The sequence below is a fragment of the Solanum verrucosum genome, unplaced genomic scaffold, assembly GCF_900185275.1.
Source record: "Solanum verrucosum unplaced genomic scaffold, falcon-dt-bn FXZP01000189.1, whole genome shotgun sequence".
In the NCBI taxonomy this organism is placed as follows: Eukaryota; Viridiplantae; Streptophyta; class Magnoliopsida; order Solanales; family Solanaceae; genus Solanum; species Solanum verrucosum.
This window is the reverse complement of record NW_026020814.1, coordinates 1,524,986-1,549,136: the sequence shown is the minus strand read 5'-3', so window position 1 is coordinate 1,549,136 and position 24,151 is coordinate 1,524,986. Positions and strand designations below refer to the sequence as shown.

Here is a 24,151-nt window from a genome sequence, read left to right as displayed (position 1 = left end):
TTGTCTTTAGGTCAAATGATGAAACTTGTTAACTTCATTTGTGGTAGATTAAGTTGGTCTTCTATAGATAAACTGATAACAGGACTCGGACTTGCCAGTAATAGATACTGTTAAGCAATATCTGGTTTTTGATCAGTAAGAAACATTAAGGTAGTATTTATCCTTGTCTCCTATAATGTCACACACAACATACTTGAATAACCCAACATAAAATCATACCCCAAACTGACCTTCACACAAACTTCTTGAAACAATTTCTACTTCTAACATATAGCAATAGTACCTTAGATTTTGAAATTTTCAGAGCTACAATCATCTGCGAAAGATATCCACTGTCTATTATCAAGATTATAAAATAGTGTTAACGTTGCAGCCATAACAAAAGAAATCCAAATAAAGCAATGAACTATTTAATTTTTACTAATTTTGAACTTGGTACCACTTTGTATCTACTAATTGAACTAGATTCCTAATGTTAGCTTTCCATTTACAGGAGTCAAATGCATATAGTCAAAAGATTACTTCAGTGATGGCAGCAACTTCATCTGAAGTTTAACAAAGCAACGTAAGTGTTCGATATGCAATAATTTAGTTCCTCCTAAACATGCAGTGAGTCACTTACCCGCAAGGCAAAGCCAGATTCAATTAATTCTTTTGCTGCTCCAGTAAAATCTATTGTGAATTCACAAAGCAACATTGACTGGAAAGGTATAGTTTACTGCCAAACTACCCAGGCCACAGGACCATGCTAACTGTTCTGCATATTTGCATGAGACGACCAATGGAAAATATAAACACAGAAGAAGCCTGCTTTTCATATTCTACAATATACAAATGAATCATGCTCTGTAAAATATAAATTATTGGAAACGTCTTTGATTATGCAGGGCATTCTTATTGGTTAACTCAGAACTAAAAATACATGCACATAAAGCATGTAAATGTTAAAGCAAGGTCACAAGTTCTGAGTGAAATATCATGCCACAGTTCAAACTGTTACCACAAAGGATCTTAAATTTGATCATTTGTTTCATCCTTAGCTCGTGAGTTCTCGAGCCTTGATTTTTTATTTTTATAATAAGCTAATAAAGAATGCATAAATAATATAAAGTTCTAGAGCCTTGAGCTAGGAGCATGGCATACAATATATTAATTTGATATAAAATACTAACTAAGCTGTCTAGCATAAAAATTGCATAATGTGCTCTTTCCATACATCATAAGGCAAAAAATGAGAGGAGAAAACAAAATAGTATTCTATAAAAAATTCAGAAATTTATCACAAAATATTCTATAAAAATTTCAGAAGTGTCACAAAATTGAAACTCTTAGGAGAAGGAATATTTTGAGGGGAAAAAAAAGGAACAGTTGAAGGGTTGTATAGTTACATTGTGACACACTTGTGGAAAAGCTCATAAAAAGAGAGACCTCGGCTTCCTGATGTGAGTCGAGTAAACAATAGATCAAGATACACACAAGATTCCCTGTCTAAATAGAGCAAGAGTGACTGAAGTATATATTGTCCAAACAAAGAGAACCCACCAGGCCATAAACAAAGCCACCTCTTTGTCTAGCAGAGAACAAGGCAATACGCTACATACCCCTTCGTAATTTGTAAGCAAATCGTCACCAAGTTGAGACAAGCCAAGGAAGATAAGTACCATTGATGCAGGCAAAAAGAATTGCAGAACCACAAGGCATACGAAGTGATTGTGCAGGAACACCTTGGCCCTACTATAAGCCAAGTCAGGAACTTTGCTAGCATGCAGTCTCTGGTACCAACACAATACTGCTTCATTCAAGTACATCTGCACGTTTGATCGCAACGATACAATCTGCAATAATCCCGAAACCAACAAACACCATAGCCTAAAGCTATCGAATTCCAACTTCTGCATACCCACATTTCCAACCAACTTGGTAACATTTTCAATTCTTGAATTTTGATCAATAAGTAATAGGTCAGTAAACGGTTTCACCCAAAGCATTGATGTCAAAACCATGACCAAATAGTTAGCATGAAGAAGCAATCGCGCAAACCATCCACACGAAACAATAGGCAAATTACAACGAAGCTGATCAGTTCCAAGCCAAAAGGCATGAGCAATTCTCACTGCTGGCATATACAAAAAACATGAAACACAGCCCATGAAAATTGCAATAAACAACTTCTCAAACCCATGTAATGCTTCAAAATGAACATCAAAAAACCCATTTAGGAACTGCCCCATGTACAATACCAAGCGATACAATAAACCCAAGAAAACCCAAAAGAACACTCAAATGCTTCTCCGACAACTTAGATGCAGATCTTTCAAACGAAACCCTAAAAATCAAAACGAAAATCCTGCCAACACCCAAAAACCCAAATAAAATCGGAACAAAAGAACCGCTCTTTAACACCCCAGACTCTTCAGATTTCGGCAAGAATCGATGAAGCAACAAACAAGAAAGAGAAACAAGAATAGAATTAAAAACACTACGAAAATCCTCGAAATAAATCCTTGTCTGAAGATGACCATCACTAAGCTTTAACCTAAAGATCTGAGCTTTATTTTCATCAAACTCAAATCTTTCTTTGGATTTCTTTCTGGGTTTGAGCTCAGAATCATTAGTACCTGGCCTTCGAATGGCTGCCCGAACCCCATTTGAAGATGCATTGTTTGGAGCAACATCATCAGGGTGAACATAAGTGAAAAGACCAGAGAGCAAAAGTGCAGGGATCTTGATGAAGTGAAGAAGGAGAGTGAGGGAGAGAGCAAGAGCAGCTTGGAGAAAGAGATTGCCAGATAAAATTAGGAGTAAAGAAGCTGAATTGGGCATTTTTGAGAGTTGCCAAAAGGATCTTGAAATGGAAGCTGATGGAGATCTCAAAGGAACAGAGATATTCAGTTCGGGTCAACAAGGAAAGTCATTTGGATCTTGGATCTTGGATCTTCGTGCCTAATTACCAAATATAGTGATAGTTTAGTGTTTAATTAGTAATCTCTTTGTTCTCTTTTAATTGCCATGATTTTCTTTTGGAAAAATTATGCAGTTAAGTAAAAATATATTAATTAATTAGTCATCATAGTTATATTTTACTATAATTATCACTCGCGACTAATATTAACCATTAATTTTGTGGGCTGATTTCGAGGTTATATAATTAACTATGTTTGTATAATTTGTCACATTTGTATAATTCACAACTAACAATTCTTCGCTTGATTTGTATTTGTATACAATGGTTTCATTTGTATATGACGATGATTTTCTTTGGTTTTTCAGTTTCATCACTATATACATTCAATCTTTTTGTGTATAACTTTTTAAAGTTTGTATAAACGTGTAGTTTTCGGATTTTGTATAATATAATTTATATAATGTAATTTGTATAATATAATTTGTATAAATGTTTAAAGTTCATATGTTTATGTTTGTATCAATTCGTTATTTCGAGTTTTATCATATTTGTATAATTTCGGACTTTATATTACTCAATTATACAAAAACACGCGAATTATACAAATGTACTCGGAATTATACAAACGAGATGCGAATTATACAAATTGTTGCCCTCTCTCGCTCGCCTCTCTCCTTCCTCTCCCAATCTCACTCGTTTCTCTCCTCTCTATCCCAATCTCGCTCGCCAGATATACAAATACATATGCATATCAGTTACATATATATTATTATCTAACCAATATACATATACAAATTCACCTCTCTCCCACTCTCTGCCCTCTCTTGCTCGCCTCTCTCCTCCCTCTCCCAATCTCGCTCTTAATTTTAACTGTAATTATGTCGCATGTCCTCTTTTATACATATATACAGTAAGACCTCACTAAATTAATATAAATGAGACCATGAAATATTATTATTTTGTAGAGGTATTAATTAATCGATAAATTAATATATATTAATTTAAATAGTGTTTCGACACCGCAAAATTCATTCGGGGATGAAATCTCAAAGAATTTATATGAACTCACTTGTGATAACGTCATTCATAAACTTGACATCGTGATTAGTGATCTCGGTTACCGCAATAAAATGAACGTTAATAACTTATTAGATGGGTGAAAATGATACATGTTCAGAGGTCTAGAGCTTAGAAGAAACTGTGGATACCATTGAAAAAAGTAATGTCGATGATAAAGTTAAAGATGATACAATACCTTTGGAACTAATTACGCATTAGAAAGCACTTATTGCATTTAGAACTCTTCACAATTTTATGGTGTAGTTCAAAAAGACAGCACTGAAACTTTTGGATGCAATAAGAAAAGTTAAAGATGAATTCAACTAAATTTAAATTATAACAAAAATTAGAACAAAGTAGAATCATATTTCACTAAATTTTCTTCGATACATTTTGTACTTTTAAAGAATTATTAATTTATAATATTAAAGAGACCATATATTTATATATGGATCTTCTGAAAATATATTATCTTATTATCTCATCGAAATAAGTGATTTTTTCCATTGGCCCAAGTCGGGACCGGAGGAAAATATTATCTTAGAGAGTTCATTAATTGACCGAATATTAATTAAGTGAGACTTTACTATATATATATATATATATACACACACACACACAATTATATGACAGATTGACAGATATACAAATACAATTAGCCTCTCTCCACTCTTTGCTCTCTCTCTCTAGCCTCTCTCCTATCTCTCCTAATCTCACTCACCTTTCTCCTCCCTCTCCCAATCTTGCTCGCCATATATACAACTACATATGTATATCAGTTACATATATACAATTATCTGACAGATATACATATATGGTTCGTCTCTCTCCACTCTCTACTCTCTCTCACTCGCTTCTCTCCTCCCTCTTCCAATCTCGCTCGCCTCTCTCCTCCCTCTCCCAATCTCGCTCACCAGATATACAAATACATGTGTATACTAGTTACATATATACAATTATTTGATAGATATACATATACAATTTGCTTTTCTCCACTCTCTGCCCACTCTCGCTCGCCTCTTTCCTCCCTCACCCAATCTCACTCGCCTCTTTCCTCCCTCTAACATGTAGTTATGAATCGTAATTAGCAAATTATAACTATATAACATAATTAAGTTATTTTTGAGTGACTATATGTGAAAATTCCCCTATATTTTCCAGATTAAAAGAGGAGCTTTCACAAATAACCACTATAATAAACTTAATTATGCTCCATAACTATAGTTTACATATTTATGGGCTGTAACTACAATTTAAGCTATCTCGTTTGAATAATTCGCAGAGTTGTATAAATTCTCATGTTTGTATAATTCGCGGGTACATTTGTATAATTTAGTTATCTTTGTATAAACTCGAAATAACGAATTTATACAATTACAAACATTAGAAGTGTAAACAGTTATACAAATTACGAATTATACAAAAGTTATACAAATTATATTATACAAATTTCGAATTATACAAACATGCGAATTATACAAAACTAAAAAGCTGAGCCGCTTAATTATAGCTAAAAATAGGCTGCGAATTGTAATTAAGGCAAACTATAACTATATTAAGTAATTAACTATTATATGTTTGCTTATACGCGTTCCCTTATTAATATCATCCTGTAATATTTTAAAATTATCATCATAAAGGATAATTAGAGGAATTAAGTTTTTCAAGTTAGATAATTTTTCCTTCGTCTTTTGGGTCATGTTAATAGTTAAGAGAGAGATACTCCATTTTTTTCTTGTTGATAATTTAGCCTAACTAATCGATTAAGAATTATTAAGGGATCGTTTGGTAGAGTGTATTAGTAAAAATAATGCATGTATCAACTCTTTATATTAGTAGTTCCTTATTTGGTACACTTTTTCATTCTATGTATAATTAATGCAAGCAACCTTTAAGCCAAAATGAATAACTTATTCAGCACCAAATTTATTCATCTTGGCTTATGGGAGGAGCTTGGATCTGATTAGCTAGTTTGTGAACCTATTTTAATAAGATAATAATAATAATAGTAGCTCTAAAAAGATAATTATTGACACTAAACTCTAATATAGTCCAGTCATTTTAAAACTTGTTCCTATTTCCAGGAAAAAAGGAAAATAGACTGCAAATACAATTGCCTTGTTACTCCCGAACGAAATAATAGTTCGAAAGTTGAATTGTGAGTTGTCACAATTAAATTGTAATTTTGACTTTTTTTATTTATCGTTCTTTTTGCACACTGATATTGAGCTTTTAATTTTTTTTATATAGTAATATACCTAGTGAAATAAGTGAATCTGAAAAAAATAAAATATATTCAAATTTTATTTCTATCTCAAAAATAATAATTTTCTAAGGATAGTCTTATATTTTAAGTAACTTATAGTAAGAAAGTATTGATCGATCGAGCAGCAGTGTGTAAATGGAAAAGGAAAAAAACAACTAACTTGAAAATATCCATGAGTGCTTTAACTTTCTTCGTTTCATATTAATTGATCATAATATTAAAAGTAGTTGTCTCGTATTAGTTGTCCACTTTACTATTATATTAAAAAAATAACATTAATTTTTTTTTCTATATTATCTTTTCATTTAATTCTTTTTTAAAGTGTTCACATTTGTTTGTAAAATTCCCAAAAAGTTTTTTAAGGGGTGAATTAATAAAATTATTTTCTTATTTATAATTTCTTAAGCACCGTAAAAAATGAAAACTGATCAACTACTATCGAACGGGGAGTACATCTTAAATCATCACAATGACAACTACATATATATCATAAATCAACGACTAAATGTAATTTAAGTCATTGCATGTATTCTTAAAAATATCAACTAAGCTATATACATTAGTTGAATCTTTCATGAAAAAATAGTGATCTAAATTGATCTAATTATTTATCCTTCTAAAGCAAAAAAAAAAAAAGAATTAAAAAAATACTATTATTAATATTATCATGATTTGGCAAGTTATACTTTTTGAATCATACCTAAGTCGATCACTCACTAAGGACGATTTATAGATTATTATTTTTTCACAAGTAAAATGAAAAATGAATTTATGTTAATGATCAAGACTTAGTTAAACAACAACGGTTATTTCTTGATCATCTGGAGTTTAGAAATCATAAATAATAGTTAAGTGAACTATGCTATGACATGTTTTGAATAAAATAGTATGTATTCTCATTTAAATTATTTACCATTAACTTAATAGTGAAAACTTGATGATCTATAAACCGTCCCTAATATTTATTGACTACACATTTACATTATAATTTGGCTAACATTTATGAACTACATATAACTCAAAATACTTAAAATATTATATGAAAAATCTTAATTAAATAATGTGAGCCTGTTTTTTCCAACAATATTCTTATAAGTATAACCTTTCTTCTCCCCCCCTCCCCAAAAAAAAAGAAAAAAAAAGAACAAAACATTTTTTCTTATGTGTTTTGGACACATGCGATCCAGTTTAAAGTTATGAATTCATGTGATTCAGTAATTTTTTCGAGCGTTATATACATATATAAAATTTAAAGTTTTTTTTACTTTATAAAAAAATTTCAACTTTAGAGTCAATTATTATATTAACTTGAAGCTATTATAAAAAATTATAATTTTAAATTTGCCATCATGTTGTTGATAATGACAAACAAAAAAAATCAAAGAAGTAGGAGTGGATAACAATATCCCCCACCTTCGATCGATATATCGTCATCGCCAACATAATAAAAGGTGTACATTTTTTTCTTTTCTGCCCTTTTGACGATTCGGTAAGGGATTCTTTCATGATACCCCTCTTTAACAAATTAAATATCTACTATATCTTATTCTATAGATATTTTTAGTTCATCGATATAGATTGTGGTCGGATAGTTGAGATTTTATGCGTTATCTTTAATTAGAGATTTCGAGTTTAAATATAGGGTATGAAAATTTTTTTACGTTGAGAGCAATGTCCCCAAACTGGGCTTGCAATTAGATACAATTTGAATACAGTCGAGTTTCAATACAAGTATTGAACATCAAGTAAGAAAAAGAACGAAAGATATTTTGATTTCATTGTGTAATGGTTTGTTACACTTGCACACCACTACATAGAATGTGCTTTTCACGCTCTTCATGGTTTCTGAAATACTTGTAAATTGAGATAACTACTAGTAACTTTATCCTACTTTAATTAATCCGCAAACGATGGTTAAGTTGGTTGAGTACGGGATCTTTTCAAATAAGGAATCTCAAGTTCATTATTCTTTTGCATATTTATCCGGTTGAACTCGTCACACGAAACTTGTCTAATATCATTATATATGAGTTATTACGAACTATACGACACCCAAAAAATAACGAATGCGGGTTCTTTTGTCATTTAAAAGAAACGGTATCCTAATTTTTGGGCCAAACAATGACTTTAACTCAAGAGGAATGTGAAGAAAAAAAAAATCTAACATACTTTGTATTCTTCTTTGACTTGGAATAAAGAAAAGGTCAAAAGTATGAGTTAGTAGATATTTTGGTGAGGAATGTACATTTTTTGCCCCAACGAAAGCTTCCTTGTTCAAAAAATAATTTATAAGCAAGTATTAGGTCCATTATGCATGTTATTAAAAGAGTATAAAATATATTTACACAATTAAGTCATTTATTAGATTATTACAAATAAGTATCTTGATATATATAAATTAAAATTTTGGTAAAATTGATAATTAACTTGCTCTCACAAAATTCATCATAGAGAAGGGTAGTTTACAAAAATAATTAATACATTTTGGATTTAAAATATTCATTCATTTTTATCATAGAAAAATGTCAGAAATTCATTTATTTTAAAACAGAAAGAGTATTGTTGAGAAATAGATGAGTTGTATCAAAAGGAGAAAAAAAAGGGGAATAAATTGGATAAATATCATTTAACTTTACTTCAGTTCGCATCTAAAACCTTCAATTTTAATTGTGCACATATATGTATTTAAACTTGTATAAAATTGAGCAAGTAGACACACGCTTCCTACGTGATGTCATACGTGGAAATTTACATCCTACCTGACGTCCGACGTGTATTATGTCACGTAGGACACACATGTATACCTATTTTATTTTATACGAATTTAAGTATTTACTTATACACAACCAAAATTAAAGGACATATATAACTATCATTTGAAATCAAGTTAAATAACATATTTATATATTATGTCAAAAAAATCATAAAACTTCTTATATTGACGTGAGCAAGCAACAGATTGTAATTAATTTGGTACAAAAAAAGATACTAAGTACGTCTACAAGGGATGGATTGCAACATGTAACCAATTCTTCTCATGCAATATTCCAATTTTGCTACAAATATTTAAGCACTCTCTACCTTTTCTATATCTCATCAATGCAATATTCATACACACTTTCAAAAGGAAGAAGCTAAGAAAGAAAAGATATTTTAAATTTGCATCCTACGTGAAGTTTGACGTGTATTATATCATATAATACACACGTATATACTTACTTGATATAAAGAATAAACTTACATAAAATTTAATATTACTAATATAGAATTAATATTTTAATATTTATCTTTTCCTTTTCACATAAAACAAAGCATAATTTCATGCAATATCAAGTTTCACAAAAAAAAATAAAAAATCTTCAGATTTTCGTGTCATATTACTTGTCGGCCACTTTGTCCTTTACAAAATTTGTTAAGAAAATTATAAATAATAATAAAAGATTTACTACTGTAACTCTCTTTAATATATTCAATTTGTGTACCTTATTCAGAGAACAAATACACTCTTTTGACTAGACGCATAAAAAATATTCTAAGCAAATTGCAAGGTGTATAAAATGTGAAATAAGAATATATATGGATTAGATTTTTTATTTTTTTTACTATAAGTTTCAAAATATTTTTTTGTTCTTAAACTTCCTTAGTCAAAATACATCCCATAAATTAAAATAGAAAAAAAATTAATACACCAAAATTAAACCATCAATAATAAATAATTCCACATTACATGTAGTCATACTTATAATGTTTGTATTATAATTTCAATATTATTAATATATACGTAATGACATACAATTACATTATTAATTTCTGCATAATTTGTATCGAGACGAAATAAGTAATAGTGGGTGAAATGTTTGACAATGATATATAGTACCCCACACTCCTCAGTACCATTGTAAAGATAATCATATAAAAAGCCCTAAAATATCCTAATTGGCATTCGAAACTTATAGAAAGAACAAAAAAGCGAAAACCACCTGGTGGTCTTCCGGCAGTACACCGGCCGGAATTTCACATTTCCGGCGCCAGCACCGGTCGGAGCTTCTCAAGGAGAACAATTACAGATCGATCAGTTCATATATATGGATCCGAAGAAGAAGGATTTTAAAGGAAAATACGAATCGTCAAGTAACAGTTTGTATTGGACTAATGAAAGGCATGTTCATTTCCTCAATTCCATTGAAGCTTCATTTGTTCAAACCTTGCTGGAGAATAATAACGCTGCCCGAATTCTTCCGCTGGACCGCCATTTACCCGATAGTACAGATTCAACCCTTGATACCCCTAAAGAAAGACGACGCAGATTTTCTACTTCAGGTATATACTGACAAAAATCTGTCGCTAATTTTATTTAATTATAGGAAAAATATCGAAATATCTCGTTAGCTGGAGGCTATTTAGCTAGCCTCCAGCTAACAAAAGTTTGTTTGTTGCATGCGATACATGTTAAGAAAAATAATGTGTGCGCACAGAACAAATGGGAACATATTGTATATACCAGTCCTGCAATCTGCAGGGAAACAGATCTGGAATATAGATGTTTATATTATTATATATATAATATATAAATTGCGCGATAGAGTTGATTTTGATATGTATATTAAACGAGATCCATCTAGTTATAGTTATTTTAACACACATATGTGTATAGTTTGATTTTAAAATACTGAATTCTACCGAACTCATGATTAGATCCAGAAATGGGTCTACACATGATTTGTGTTTATGGTGTTTTTAGAAGATCCAAAAAGATAAAAGTGTAAACTAATTAATTAGATGGGGTTTTTGCTTCGTTCAAAAAAATAATAATTGGATACTTGTAATTTGTGCGATCTAAAATTAATGATCATCAGAAATTGAACCACACAGATAAAATAGTACTCCATTACTCCATTCGTTTCTGATTTTTCGTTCTTACTTTTCATTTTAGTCTGTTTAGAAAGAAGAAGAATTTTTTACTTTTTTGATAAGTTCTTAATTCTAACTTTTTAGTGACATGTTTAAGACCGTAAAATTTAAGGATATTTTAGTACATTTCACATATTTATCTTTAATTTAAGATTATAAAATTTAAAATTTTATTTATTTTCTTAAACTATTTATCAAATCAAAACCATAAACAAACAAGTTAAAACATAAAGGGTACTATTTACTAAGAAGATATTTTTTTTGGTTGTCACAGGGTACGTAGCAGTAGTCTTTTTCTTCACACACACACATATATAATTCAAATAAAAAATAATGTACTCATCACCCTAAATTCATTTACGGCCCTAATATATGTGTTATATTTTTTCCTTTCGCAAATCGTACATACATAGATATAGTACATTATGTTTGAATACGTGTGTTACATGTGTAGCTGAAATACATATATATAAAAAAAGTGTTCCCTTTGATCTAATTTTTTTGTATAAATGTTGCAAAAACTATATATTAAGATATCAACATGAGCAGCGGAAGCAGAATAGATGTTGAGAAAAAAACTAGAAGAATGTCATCCAGCATTTCCTCACAAGATCAGGTTCGTTTTTTTTTTTTTTTTTTTAATATTCATATTATAAACCTTCCCAGCATATTTGAAAACATACAATAGATATGTCCTAATGAATGCCTTTTATTAAAAATAAAAATAAATTGCCACGTACTTTGATCTAGTTCCATATGACAGCTTATATATCCACCAATGAATATTATTAAATTCCACTATAGATGCACTATTAGGATAAGTCGTTAATTAAATAGTAGTAGATATTAATTATATCTATATATTATATGGTTACAGGTGGTCCCACAATATAAGCATGGAAGAGGAGATAAGGATGCTGATGGCCACCCTAGTATTCCTCTCAATTAATAAAAAAATAGCTTGATGTATAAAATATCCTGCGTCAAAAAGGGGTGTGATATTTATTGTTAAATGAGCACCTAGTTTAATTTATCCCTTCAGTTTATTTTCTTATTTCATCTTTTTTCTTAAAAAAAATAGTATGTTGTAAATAGAAGTTGTTGATCTTTTATCTTTCATTCATTAATCTTACTTCCTTTCTTTTGGGAGAGAAGAACTCCTCAAGTTTATTTTAATTAATAAACGTGCCTATTAAAATAATATGAAAGGGTCAAAAATGTCCTTAACGTATTGGAAATGGCTCAAAAATGCCCTTCTTCCACCTATTGGATAAAAAATGCCCTCTCATCCATCTATTTGGATAAAACTTACCCTTAGGGTTAAGTTTAAGCCTAAAATTACCCTTCCTTTTAACAGAAGTTAATGTGGCATTAAAAATTCTTTTAAATAAATATGAGGTTTTTAAGAAATGGGTTTGGATTAATGGGTATGATTGTAAATGAAATTGGGTTTAGTTAATTGCATGTGGATAGATAAAAATAATGTCACATATTTAATTTTAAAAAAATTATTTATGCCACATCAGCTTCTGTTAAAAGGAAGGGTAATTTTAGGCTTAAACTTAACCTTGAGGGCATTTTTTATCCAAATAGATGGATGGGATTGAATTAAACTCAAGATCTATTCAAATTCATTACGTGATTGGAGATATTTTGTCCGAACATAATAATGTAGTGATTATTAAATGTAAGGAGGAGTATTTTAGTAGACTAAGGCCTAAGCACATCAATCTTGTTGACCCATAATTATGACGTGAGTGCGCGCGCATTATAGAATAATAGGGCTGCGGCCTGCTGCCTAAAATTCTCATGTAGATATTTTTAGGGTTAAACAACACCACATGTGATGCGATCGCTTTACTTAGCTTTTACCTTTCTACTTCCATTTTTTGAGATTTTGGATAACAATATATTAAAATCAAATGAATACGATAACGATAACATATACAATATAATTTTATATATGAAATTTGGGGAAAATGGTGATGATTGATGTGTATAAATAAATTATTTTCGATAGATTCTCAATTCAAATGACGCTTATTAAAGTCAAATGAATGATCATGAAAAAACTATATATTAATAGTAAAATGATTTTTGGAGTATGAGCGTATGCAAGAGTAGTAATTTATGGGAAGGTGTCACAACGGAGTCTGAATTCAATCTTATCCTATTTCCACCAGAGGCGAACCCATGATTTGATAAAAACAGTGGAAATGGACTTTAGCTGGGGATTTGCACCCTGGTCTGAAGGGTGATTAATTACTCTAACTTGTACCAACAACACAAGGGCACACATATGCTTCTCTTGGGTGCACTGCTAATTATATCATATATATATTTTTTATCAGTTTCTCAAGATAGATATACATATATACGTATGATTTTTTTCCGAAATTAACGGGTGCATGTACATCACTACTCGCAAATGTGGGTCGTCTGATTCCCACAGTTCTTTACTCCCGTATCAATTGTCACTCTGTTTTATATTCACAATACATGGCATAAATGTAACTATGTAGCCGATCGATATCGTAAGATCCCAAAGAAACTTATGCCAAGAACCTAACAGTTAATTGAAAATACTTATAAAAGTTATATATGTTGTTGATTAGTATTTGTATTAAATTGAACTATTGAATAGTTCAATTTAAGAGCTATAATTTAAAGTGAAATAACATATCACCAACCATATTTAGATGATAAATATTTATATTTATATGCGATATATATGCCTAACATTTATCTTTGTACCAGTAAATAATGTTTTTTTTTATAAATAAATAAAAATAATTCAGTATAGAATAAGTCGTAGGTAGGTACATACACGGCTAACGTAATAAGCGGCTAATTACAATGTGATTATGAGAAGTATCATGCTTAATTATTTGAAATTTAATTACGGATGTTTGATTAGTGATTAACCACGACATCTCATATGCAAGAGTTTCCATAACTTGCCATTTCCTTTTGTTTTCTCCTTCTTGACTTTCTTTATCAATTATCACACTAATATCAACTTATGTGTAATGTCTAATCTTGCTTAAGAAATGAAATTAAAATATTAAAAGGAAATATAAAATTAAGAAATTATGTACGTCTTATGTATTTCCAGTTATGTTGCTGAATTAATGGCTATAAGTATTGTGAATTTATAGTGTATAAAGTTTTTACATCATCAATTCAAGTTGACTTACACTTGACAAATTTAACATGGTAACTTGATAAACTAAGTAAAAACTTGCAATAATGAATTAATCTATAAAAAAATTATTTATTGTTAATATATATAACTTAAATCCATATATTATACTAATAAATCTTTAGAGAATGATTTTAAGTTGAAATTTTTTTATTGAGAAGAATTTATGATGCCTATCATGCATAAGTTATGACGTTTGCTTATAAAAGAGAACTTGTGATCAATTGTACAGATTCATTGTCTTTGAAATATTCTAAACATCTGTTTTATTGGTAAAAATTAGAAATTCTGCTGTTAAGTTTTAGCTTTTGCCTATGGGACTAGGGGTGGACATGATATGGTATTTGAAAGTTTTGATATCGTAATTTCAGTATTTGATTTTTAAAATATTATACAGTAAAGTTTTAAAATAAGATTTTAGTTCTATGGATCCAAATTTTTAAGAGTTCATAAATTTATGCTGTGTCAAAAGTAGTAAATTCAATAAATATAATGAAACAGATTAAGCATGAAGCAGGTAGATTTTACTTCTCAGTTTAGTGAAGAACCAAATACAGTACGAAAATGTTTTAACTTCTGCTTACTCCAAATTGATATGGCGTGCTCTCACATCTTCAGGACTCTGCTTCAAAATTTCACCCAATTTGAAAACAACCATCTCAAACAGCACAAACATCGCTCCTTCGTATACACTCCCCATCGGAAGCAGCAGTCGTTCCTTCTCTCCGTCACCGGCCTTATCATCCGCCATCGTCTGTGCCGAAATATAAGCAACAACACTCACGTACTTCATTGAAGATCCCGAATCAGGCTGAGCTGTTAGCAACAGTACACGAGCGCCGTTAGATTTGGCCACTCCGGAGATCGCATCGACGGTGGAGAAACCACCTGGACCGACGGAGAATATTAGGAGGTCGGAGGGACCAATTGAAGGAGTGTTCATGTCGAAGATGCAATGGGCTGATAAACCGAGATGGAAAAGCCTCATGGATAGGGCTTTCAGCATCAATCCTTCACGGCCCACGCCGTATACGAATACTCGGCCGTTGCGGTTAGCATCATCTGCGATTTCTTGCACCAGCACGTCTAATGCTGCTGGATTTGGGGATTTTGTGGAGAAGACGGAGCTTATCTGATTGCATATTTTTGAAGCTAATAGAGCTAATTCTGTTGGGTTCGATTCGACCATTTGACGCTAATTCTCTCGGCTCTCTCTCTGCAATTTCACTTGTTCAATAATGAGAAAAATCTAACTCTTACGCATTGTCTGTTTGACTTCCAAGTTGTGGCTAACGTCTCTGTATCACTTTTAAAACTTATTTTCTCTACTTCCTATAAAGAAGTCATTTTCAAACAACTTGTTTTCCTAGACAAAGAAATTTTTAAATATTTTGACCAACCATTATAAAACATATAGAACATTTTTCAGAAATATTTTCCTCCAAATCACACGAAACCTTAGTTTGATCTTTGGATTATTTTAAAGGAGAGATAAAAATACTAATTATTCTAGAATTTTATGTAATAAACATGTGAGTTAACACAAAGAAATTCTCAGGAAAAATCTACTGCTACTATATCCAGTGAATATTATTTATCATCCTTAAGGTTGATAAATAATACTCCCTCGGTCCCATTTTATGTGATGTAGTTTGACTCGGCACGGAGTTTAAGAAAAAAAGGAAGACTTTTAAAACTTGTGGTCCAAAATGAATGATAGAAATTTGTGTGGCTGTAAATCATTTCATTAAGGGTAAAATAGACATTTTATAGTTAAATTGTTACTAAATATAGAAATGTGTCATTCTTTTTGGGATTGACTAAAAATGAAAGTGAGTCATATAAATTGTGATAGAGGGAGTACTAGAGCAACTTTCACATATAGCAAACACAAAATTCATATTTGTATGTTATAGCAAAGTTTGCATAATTGCGCTCCATAGCAAACATAAATATGTATATTTCGCTATACATATACAAAAGAAAGCAGTTGTATAATCTGTTTTGGTATACATATACAAAAATATCAATTATATAAAGTGAGAGAGGCGAGTGAGCGAGCGAGATCTGGGAGAGGGGAACGAAAATATATGTATATATACAATTTTCACGCATTTTATAATTTGCGTTTTTGTATGAAGTGAGAGAGGCGAGTGAGAGAGCGAGATGTGGGAGAGGGGAGAGAGGGGAACGAAAATATATGTATATATACAATTTTCTCTCACTTTATACAAACACAAACACATTTTATACAATTTGCGTTTTTTGTATAAAGTGAGAGAGGCGAGTAAGAGAGCGAGATCTGGGAGAGTGGCGAGCGAGATCTGGGAGAGGGAAGAGAGAGGAACAAAAATATATGTATATATACAATTTTCTCTCGCTTTATACAAATACAAACGCACTTTATACACTTGCGTTTGTATAAAAAACGAGAAAGGCGAGGGAGAGAACGAGAGTAGCGAGCGAGATTCACTAGGAGAAAGGTGAAATAGCAACAGTTTGCTATGAGATACAATTAAATCAAACTATATTTATAGCATTTAATTTGAATTAATAGTTTGCTATTATATACAATTTTCCCATAATACTACTCCCTCTGTCTCATTTTATGTGACACCATTTCCTTTTTGGTCAGTCCCAAAAAGTATGTCACATTTCCTTATATGGTACTCCCTCCGTCCCTTTTTAGTTGTCCACTTTAGAAATGACACACAGATTAAGACAACAATGATTAGCACAGTGAAGTTACAATTTTACCCTTATGACAACTTTTCACTTCAAAATTACAACCACTTATTTGAATTCAAGTGAAATAAATTGGAGGGAAACACCATACACTTTTACAATTTTCAAGAAGTGTAAATAAGGGTATAATAGGAAAAAATTTGTTGTCCTTTCTTGATTTGTCAAAATGGACAACTAAATAGGGACAACCAAAAAAGGAAATATGGACAAGTAAATAGGGACGGAGGGAGTAAGTATTTAAAGATACAATTCCTCTTTTACCCTTGTTGGTCCCACTTAATCTTAAAATAATATTCTAATACATTTATGAGGAGAGAGAAAAGTGAGTCTACTTTAAAAAAGGACAATTTGGTAAACATTTCAAAGTCTTCATTTATTTTTTAAACTCCGTGCCCGGTCAAATATTGCCACATAAAATGGAACGGAGGGAATAGTACTTTTCATTTTAGTTACATTTTTAAGACTGTCACTAAAATAGTACTCCATTAATCCATCCGTTTCTGATTTTTCGTTTTACTTCTCATTTTAGTCTGTTTAGAAAGAAGAATGATTTTTTACTTTTTAGCATTACCCAATTTCTTAATTTTAACTTTTTAGTGATATGTTTAAGACCTTAAAATTTAAGGACATTTTAGTACATTTCACATATTTATCTTTAATTTAAGACTAAAAAATTTAAAATTCTATTTATTTTTTTAAACTACATATCAAATCAAAACCATAAACAAAACAAGTTAAAACATAAAGAGTACTATTTACTAAGAAGATATTTTTTTTGGTTGTCATAGGGTACGTAGCAGTAATCTTTTTCTTCAATCTTTTTCCTTGTCTTTTGTTCTGTCCGGGAGGAAAAAAAAAACAATATATTACAGTTCTGTTATTATTTCGACCACTGACGAAGGAGAAAAACAATAATATAATTTTTTACTTAAAAAGTTAGTCAAATTTATTTTTGAGTTACTTTTAGCTTTTTGAACGTTTGATAAAGTTAAAAATAACTTAAAATAAGTTTAATTAAAATGACTTGAAAAAGAAAGCAGCAATACCTTTGGTCAAAATTTTATAATTTTTCTGTTAGGTCATAGTCACACACACACCTATATATATATATATATATAATTCAAGTCGAAAATAATGTACTCATCACCCTAAATTCATTTATGGCACTAATATATGTGTGATATTTTTTCCTTTCGCAAATCGTACATACATAGATATAATACATTATGTTTGAATACGTGTGTTACATGTGTAGCTGAAATACATATATAAAAAAGAAAAAGTGTTCCTTTTGAACTAATTTTTTTGTATAAATGTTGCAAAAACTATATATTAAAGATATCAAGATGAGTAGCGGAAGCAGAATAGATGTTGAGAAAAAAACTAGAAGAATGTCATCCAGCATTTCCTCACAAGATCAGGTTCGTTTTATTTATTTTTTTATATTCATATTATAAACCTTCCCCACATGTTTGAAAACATTCAATAAATATGTCCTAATGAGTGTCTTTTATTAAAATAAAAATAAATTGCCACGTACTTTGATCTAGTTCCATATGACAGCTTATATATCCACCAATGAATATTATTAAATTCCACTATAGATGCACTATTAGGATAAGTCGTTAATTAAATAGTACTCCCTCTGTCCCAATTTATATGACTCACTTTCCTTTTTGGTCAGTCCCAAAAAGAATGACACATTTCCTTATTTGGTAAATATTTAATGACATTATCCCTATTTTACCCTTCTTGAATTGGACTCTTTTGGATTTATATTAATGACTGATGTGACATTAACTTATGAGAGAGGGAAAAGTCATAACCTTTTCTATTCAAAGTCAGATATAGTATTTTTTTTTATTTAACAAATTAGACTTATTAATAAGGATATTTTCGGAACATTGTAAAGTCTTTCCATTTTTCTTAAAGTTTGTGCCAAATCAAAGTACATCATATAAAATGGGACGGAGGGAGTAGTAGATATTAATTATATCTATATATTATATGGTTACAGGTGGTCCCACAATATAAGCATGGAAGAGGAGATAAGGATGCTGATGGTCACCCTAGTATTCCTCTCGATTAAAAAAAGATAGTTCTGTGTATAAAATATCCTAAAGGAGTGTGATATTTATTGTTAAATAAGCACCTAGTTTAATTTATCCCTTCAGTTTATTTTCTTATTTCATCTTTTTTCTTAAAAAAAATGTATGTTGTAAATAGAAGTTGTTGATCTTTTATCTTTCATTCATTAATGAAACAGATTAAGCATGAAGCAGGCAGATTTTACTTCTCAGTTTAGTGAAGAACCAAATACAGTATGAAAATGTTTTAACTTCTGCTTACTCCAAATTGGTATGGCGTGCTCTCACATCTTCAGGACTCTGCTTCAATATTTCACCCAATTTGAAAACAACCATCTCAAACAGCACAAACATCGCTCCTTCGTATACACTCCCCATCGGAAGCAGCGGCCGTTCCTTCTCTCCGTCACCGGCCTTATCATCCGCCATCGTCTGTGCCGGAATATAAGCAACAACACTCGCATACTTCATTGAAGATCCCGAATCAGGCTGAGCTGTCAGCAACAGTACACGAGCGCCATTAGATTTGGCCACTCCGGAGATCGCATCGACGGTGGAGAAACCACCTGGACCGGCGGAGGATATTAGGAGGTCGGAGGGACCAATTGGAGGAGTGTTCATGTCGAAGACGCAGTGGGCTGATAAACCGAGATGGAAAAGCCTCATGGATAGGGCTTTTAGCATCAATCCTTCACGGCCCACGCCGTATACAAATACTCGGCCGTTGCGGTTAGCAGCATCTGCGATTTCTTGCACCAGCACGTCTAATGCTGCTGGATTTGGGGATTTTGTGGAGAAGACGGAGCTTATCTGATTGCATATTTTTGAAGCTAATAGAGCTGATTCTGTTGGGTTTGATTCGGCCATTTGACGCTAATTCTCTCGGCTCTCTCTCTGCAATTTCACTTGTTCAATAATGAGAAAAATCTAACTCTTATGCATTGTCTGTTTGACTTCCAAGTTGTGGCTCTGTATCACTTTTAAAACTTATTTTCTCTACTCCCTATAAAGAAGTCATTTTCAAACAACTTGTTTTCCTAGACAAACAAGATAGTTCTGTGTATAAAATATCCTAAAAGGAGTGTGATATTTATTGTTAAATAAGCACCTAGTTTAATTTATCTCTTCAATTTATTTTCTTATTTCATCTTTTTTCTTTAAAAAAAATGTATGTTGTAAATAGAAGTGGTTGATCTTTTATCTTTCATTCATTAATCTTACCCTTCCTTTTAATCGAAGCTGATGTGGCATTAAAAATTCTTTTAATTAAAAATGTGGTTTTTAAGAAATGGGTTTGGGTGAATAGGTATGATTGTGAATGAAATTGGGTTTAGTTAATTGCATGTTGATAAATAAAAATAATGCCACATATTTAATTTTAAAATATTATTTATGCCACATAGCTTTTGTTAAAAGGAAGGGTAATTTTAGGCTTAAACTTAACCTTGAGGGAATTTTTTATCCAAATAGGTGGATGGGAGGGCATTTTTGATCCAAATAGGTGGATGGGAGGGCATTTTTGATCCAATAAGTGGAAGGAAGGCACTTTTGAGCCATTTCCTATAAGTTAAGTGTATTTTTGACCCTTTTCCCTTAAAATAATTACTATTTAAAAAAAATATAACTATTTATTTGTTTTATTTTTAATGTGATGAAAAGACAATTAGTTACACATTTCGTCGCTATTTTGTTTGTAGCTGGCAAAAATCTATTGCTAATTCATCGCTAAGTAGGATTAATGATGAATTTTATTGTTTAACTATAAAATTTGTCCATTGCTAAATTTAATTTATTTGATAATGTAATATACCAATGTTTTTAATGTGCTTCCGTTTGTAGGTTTGGACGTGAGGATGGGGGGGGGGGGTTTGAATCTCCGATATTGGTTAAGGGATGAGATTGAATTAAACTCAAGATCTATTCCACTCATTACGTGATTGGAGATATTTTGTCCAAACATAATAATGCAGTGATTATTAAATGTAAGGAGGAATATTTTAGTAGACTAAGGCCTAATCACATCAATCTTGTTGACCCATAACTATGACGTGAGTGCGCGCGCATTATAGAATAATAGGGCTGCGGCCTGCTGCCTAAAATTCTCATGAAGATATTTTTAGGGTTAAACAACACCACATGTGATGCGATTGCTTTACTTAACTTTTACATTTCTACTTCCATTTTTTTTTTGTTTGAGATTTTGGATAATAATATATTAAAATCGAACGAATATAGCAACGATGACATATACCATATAGTTTTATATATGAAATCCGGGGAAAGTGGTGATGATTGATGCGTACGTAATTTTATTTAGCTCTACCATATGAAAATAAACAGGTTATTATCGATAGATCCTCAGTTGAAATAACACATATTAAAGTCAAACGAATGGTAATGAAAAACTATGTACTAATAGTAAAATGACTTTTGAACCATGAGCGTACTCAAGAGTAGTAATTTTGTGGAAAGGTGAAAGAGTCAAGAGTTTGAATCCGATCTTTATCTTATTCCCACAGTTTTTTTTACTCCTGTATCAATTATTACTCTATTTTATATTCACAATAGAAGGAGCTTATTTAACGCCATGCCATAAATGTAACTAAGTAGCCGATCCATATTGCACAATTCCAAAGAAACTTATGCCAAGAACCTAACAATTGACTGAAAATACTTATATATGTTGTTAATTAGTATTTGTACTATTTTAAATAATTTAAAGTAGAATGACATATCACCAACCATAGTTAGATGATAAATATTTATATTTATATGCGAAATGCGTAAATCATGTTTTTTTTTTCAATATAGAATAAGTCGTAGGTAGGTACATGCACAGCTAACGTAATTAGCGGCAAATTAAAATGTGGTTAGGAGAAGTATCATGCTTAATTTAATTACGGATGTTTGATTAGTGATTAACCACGACATCTCATATGCAAGAGTTTCCATCACTTGCCATTTCCTTTTGTTTTCTCCTTTTTGACTTTAATTATCAATTACCACACTCTTATCAACTTATGTGTTATGTCTAGTCTTGCTTAAGAAATGAAATTAAAATATTAATTAAAATTAAGAAATTATGTATATCTTAAGTATTTCCAGTTATGTTGCTGAATTAATGGCTATAAGTTTTGTGAATTTATAGTGTATGAAGTTTTTACACCATTATGTTATGTTGACTTACAATATTAGATAATTTTATTTGACAAATTGAGCATGGTAATTTGACAAAGTAATAACTTGCTATAGCTGATTAAATTATAAAAGAAAATTGTATATTGTTCATATTTACTTTGTATTTGGACATTATACCCTTTTTTTACTCATTATATATAACTTAAATTCATATATTATATACTAATGAATTCATATTACTTTTATTTAGACGTCATATCGATTCTTTTCAAAAATATCAAGGCTTGTTTGGTTTTCCAGTACTATTATGCTAGATGACATTTTCTTTGTTTTAATGCTAGATTATTTGTTGGTGTTTGTTATTGTATTGACGGTATTATTATAGTTCTTATTTTTGATATTTATTATCGTCTATGGTATACAATGCTATTAAGTATTATCACATCATTTTGTTGTTTTTGTTCCTTCTTTCTATCCTTATTAGTTGCTATGATTTTCTCTGCATTATCTTTTCTTTTTGGTACTTGAATTTGATGCACTTGAACCGATAGTCTGCCAGAAACAACCTCTCTACATTCACAAGATAGTGATAAAATTGCATACACTCTATTCTCTTGAACCACAATCATAGAATTACGTATATTATTGCTTTTGTAATTATAATCTAATTATTATTTTATATTAACTTGAGGTTAGAAATTCATAAACTTAAAGAAGTAATCCTTCATAGCCACCAATCACCATTTACACATGAATTCCACTTTTTCAAAATTCTTGTTCTAACCATCATCAGTTATTCCATTAATCAATCAACTGAATAGCATAACAGTTTTTTCAAATGATGGAACTCATCATGAAAAGATCACATTGCAGATTCAAAATTTTAATTTTATGGATCCAATTTTTAAGTTTTTTTTTTTCCTTTCTTAAATCCATTACCTATTTAAAGTTAATGAGTTCATATTGATTATTCACTGAAATTTTTAATGAACCTTTTACATATAAATTTATGCTCAGCATATCTGCGTCGAAAGTACTAAATTCAGCAAGTATAATCAAACAGATTAAGCATGAAGCACGCAGATTAACATCTAGTTTAGTGAAGAACCAAATACAGTACACAAATGTTTAACTTCTGCTTACTCCAGATTGGTATGGCGTGCTCTCACATCTTCAGGACTCTGCTTCAAAATTTCACCCAATTTGAAAACAACCATCTCAAACATCACAAACATCGCTCCTTCGTATACACTCCCCATCGGAAGCAGCAGTCGTTCCTTCTCTCCGTCTCCGGCATTATCATCCGCCATCGTCTGAGCCGGAATATAAGCTACAACACTCGCGTACTTCATTGAAGATCCCGAATTAGGCTGAGCTGTCAGCAACAGTACACGAGCGCCATTAGATTTGGCCACTCCGGAGATCGCATCAACGGTGGAGAAACCACCTGGACCGACGGAGGATATTAGGAGGTCAGAGGGACCAATTGGAGGAGTGTTCATGTCAAAGACGCAGTGTGCTGATAAACCGAGATGGAAAAGCCTCATGGATAGGGCTTTCAGCATCAATCCTTCACGGCCCACGTCGTATACAAATACTCGGCCGTTGCGGTTAGCAACATCTGCGATTTCTTGCACCAGCACGTCTAGTGCTGCTAGATTTGGGGATTTTGTGGAGAAGACGGAGCTTATCTGATTGCATATTTTTGAAGCTAGTAGAGCTGATTCTATTGGGTTCGATTCGGCCATTTGACGCTAATTCTCTCGGCTCTCTCTCTGCAATTTCACTTGTTCAATAATGGAAAAAAATCTAACTCTTACGCATTGTCTGTTTGACTT

The 24,151-nt window shown here is 31.2% G+C and overlaps 5 protein-coding genes across 5 annotated transcripts; 1 reads left to right on the top strand and 4 right to left on the bottom strand.

Annotated features, from left to right (window-relative positions):
- Positions 1 to 1,237: 1,237 nt before the first annotated feature.
- LOC125813224 (uncharacterized) lies at positions 1,238 to 2,925 on the bottom strand. The gene is given in 2 exon segments (XM_049492702.1): positions 1,238 to 2,210; positions 2,212 to 2,925. Coding segments are annotated over 2 exon segments (1,359 nt in total). The 5' UTR covers positions 2,824 to 2,925; the 3' UTR covers positions 1,238 to 1,463.
- Positions 2,926 to 10,202: 7,277 nt separating this feature from the next.
- LOC125813259 (uncharacterized) lies at positions 10,203 to 12,211 on the top strand. The gene is made up of 3 exons (XM_049492747.1): positions 10,203 to 10,550; positions 11,675 to 11,757; positions 12,019 to 12,211. Exons 1-3 carry the CDS (start codon positions 10,316 to 10,318, stop codon positions 12,088 to 12,090), a joined length of 390 nt encoding a protein of 129 aa, XP_049348704.1. The 5' UTR covers positions 10,203 to 10,315; the 3' UTR covers positions 12,091 to 12,211.
- A 2,697-nt stretch (positions 12,212 to 14,908) lies between these two features.
- On the bottom strand, positions 14,909 to 15,532 carry LOC125813253 (uncharacterized). Its single transcript, XM_049492743.1, has one exon. It carries the CDS (start codon positions 15,530 to 15,532, stop codon positions 14,924 to 14,926), a length of 609 nt encoding a protein of 202 aa, XP_049348700.1. The 3' UTR covers positions 14,909 to 14,923.
- Positions 15,533 to 19,302: 3,770 nt separating this feature from the next.
- LOC125813251 (uncharacterized) lies at positions 19,303 to 20,044 on the bottom strand. Its single transcript, XM_049492741.1, has one exon. The coding sequence runs from the start codon at positions 20,040 to 20,042 to the stop codon at positions 19,434 to 19,436; it is 609 nt and encodes a 202-aa protein (XP_049348698.1). The 5' UTR covers positions 20,043 to 20,044; the 3' UTR covers positions 19,303 to 19,433.
- A 3,403-nt stretch (positions 20,045 to 23,447) lies between these two features.
- On the bottom strand, positions 23,448 to 24,072 carry LOC125813252 (uncharacterized). Its single transcript, XM_049492742.1, has one exon. It carries the CDS (start codon positions 24,059 to 24,061, stop codon positions 23,453 to 23,455), a length of 609 nt encoding a protein of 202 aa, XP_049348699.1. The 5' UTR covers positions 24,062 to 24,072; the 3' UTR covers positions 23,448 to 23,452.
- Between the last annotated feature and the right edge of the window lie 79 nt (positions 24,073 to 24,151).

What these genes read in the sequence shown, in the direction of transcription:
- LOC125813259 (XM_049492747.1), top strand. Translation starts at nt 10,316, where the DNA reads ATGGATCCGAAGAAGAAGGATTTTAAAGGAAAATACGAATCGTCAAGT. An exon ending in ACGCAGATTTTCTACTTCAG is followed by an intron (nt 10,551 to 11,674) that starts GTATATACTGAC and finishes CTATATATTAAG; the next exon opens with ATATCAACATGAGCAGCGGA. An exon ending in GCATTTCCTCACAAGATCAG is followed by an intron (nt 11,758 to 12,018) that starts GTTCGTTTTTTT and finishes ATATGGTTACAG; the next exon opens with GTGGTCCCACAATATAAGCA.
- LOC125813253 (XM_049492743.1), bottom strand. Translation starts at nt 15,532, where the DNA reads ATGGTCGAATCGAACCCAACAGAATTAGCTCTATTAGCTTCAAAAATA.
- LOC125813251 (XM_049492741.1), bottom strand. Translation starts at nt 20,042, where the DNA reads ATGGCCGAATCAAACCCAACAGAATCAGCTCTATTAGCTTCAAAAATA.
- LOC125813252 (XM_049492742.1), bottom strand. Translation starts at nt 24,061, where the DNA reads ATGGCCGAATCGAACCCAATAGAATCAGCTCTACTAGCTTCAAAAATA.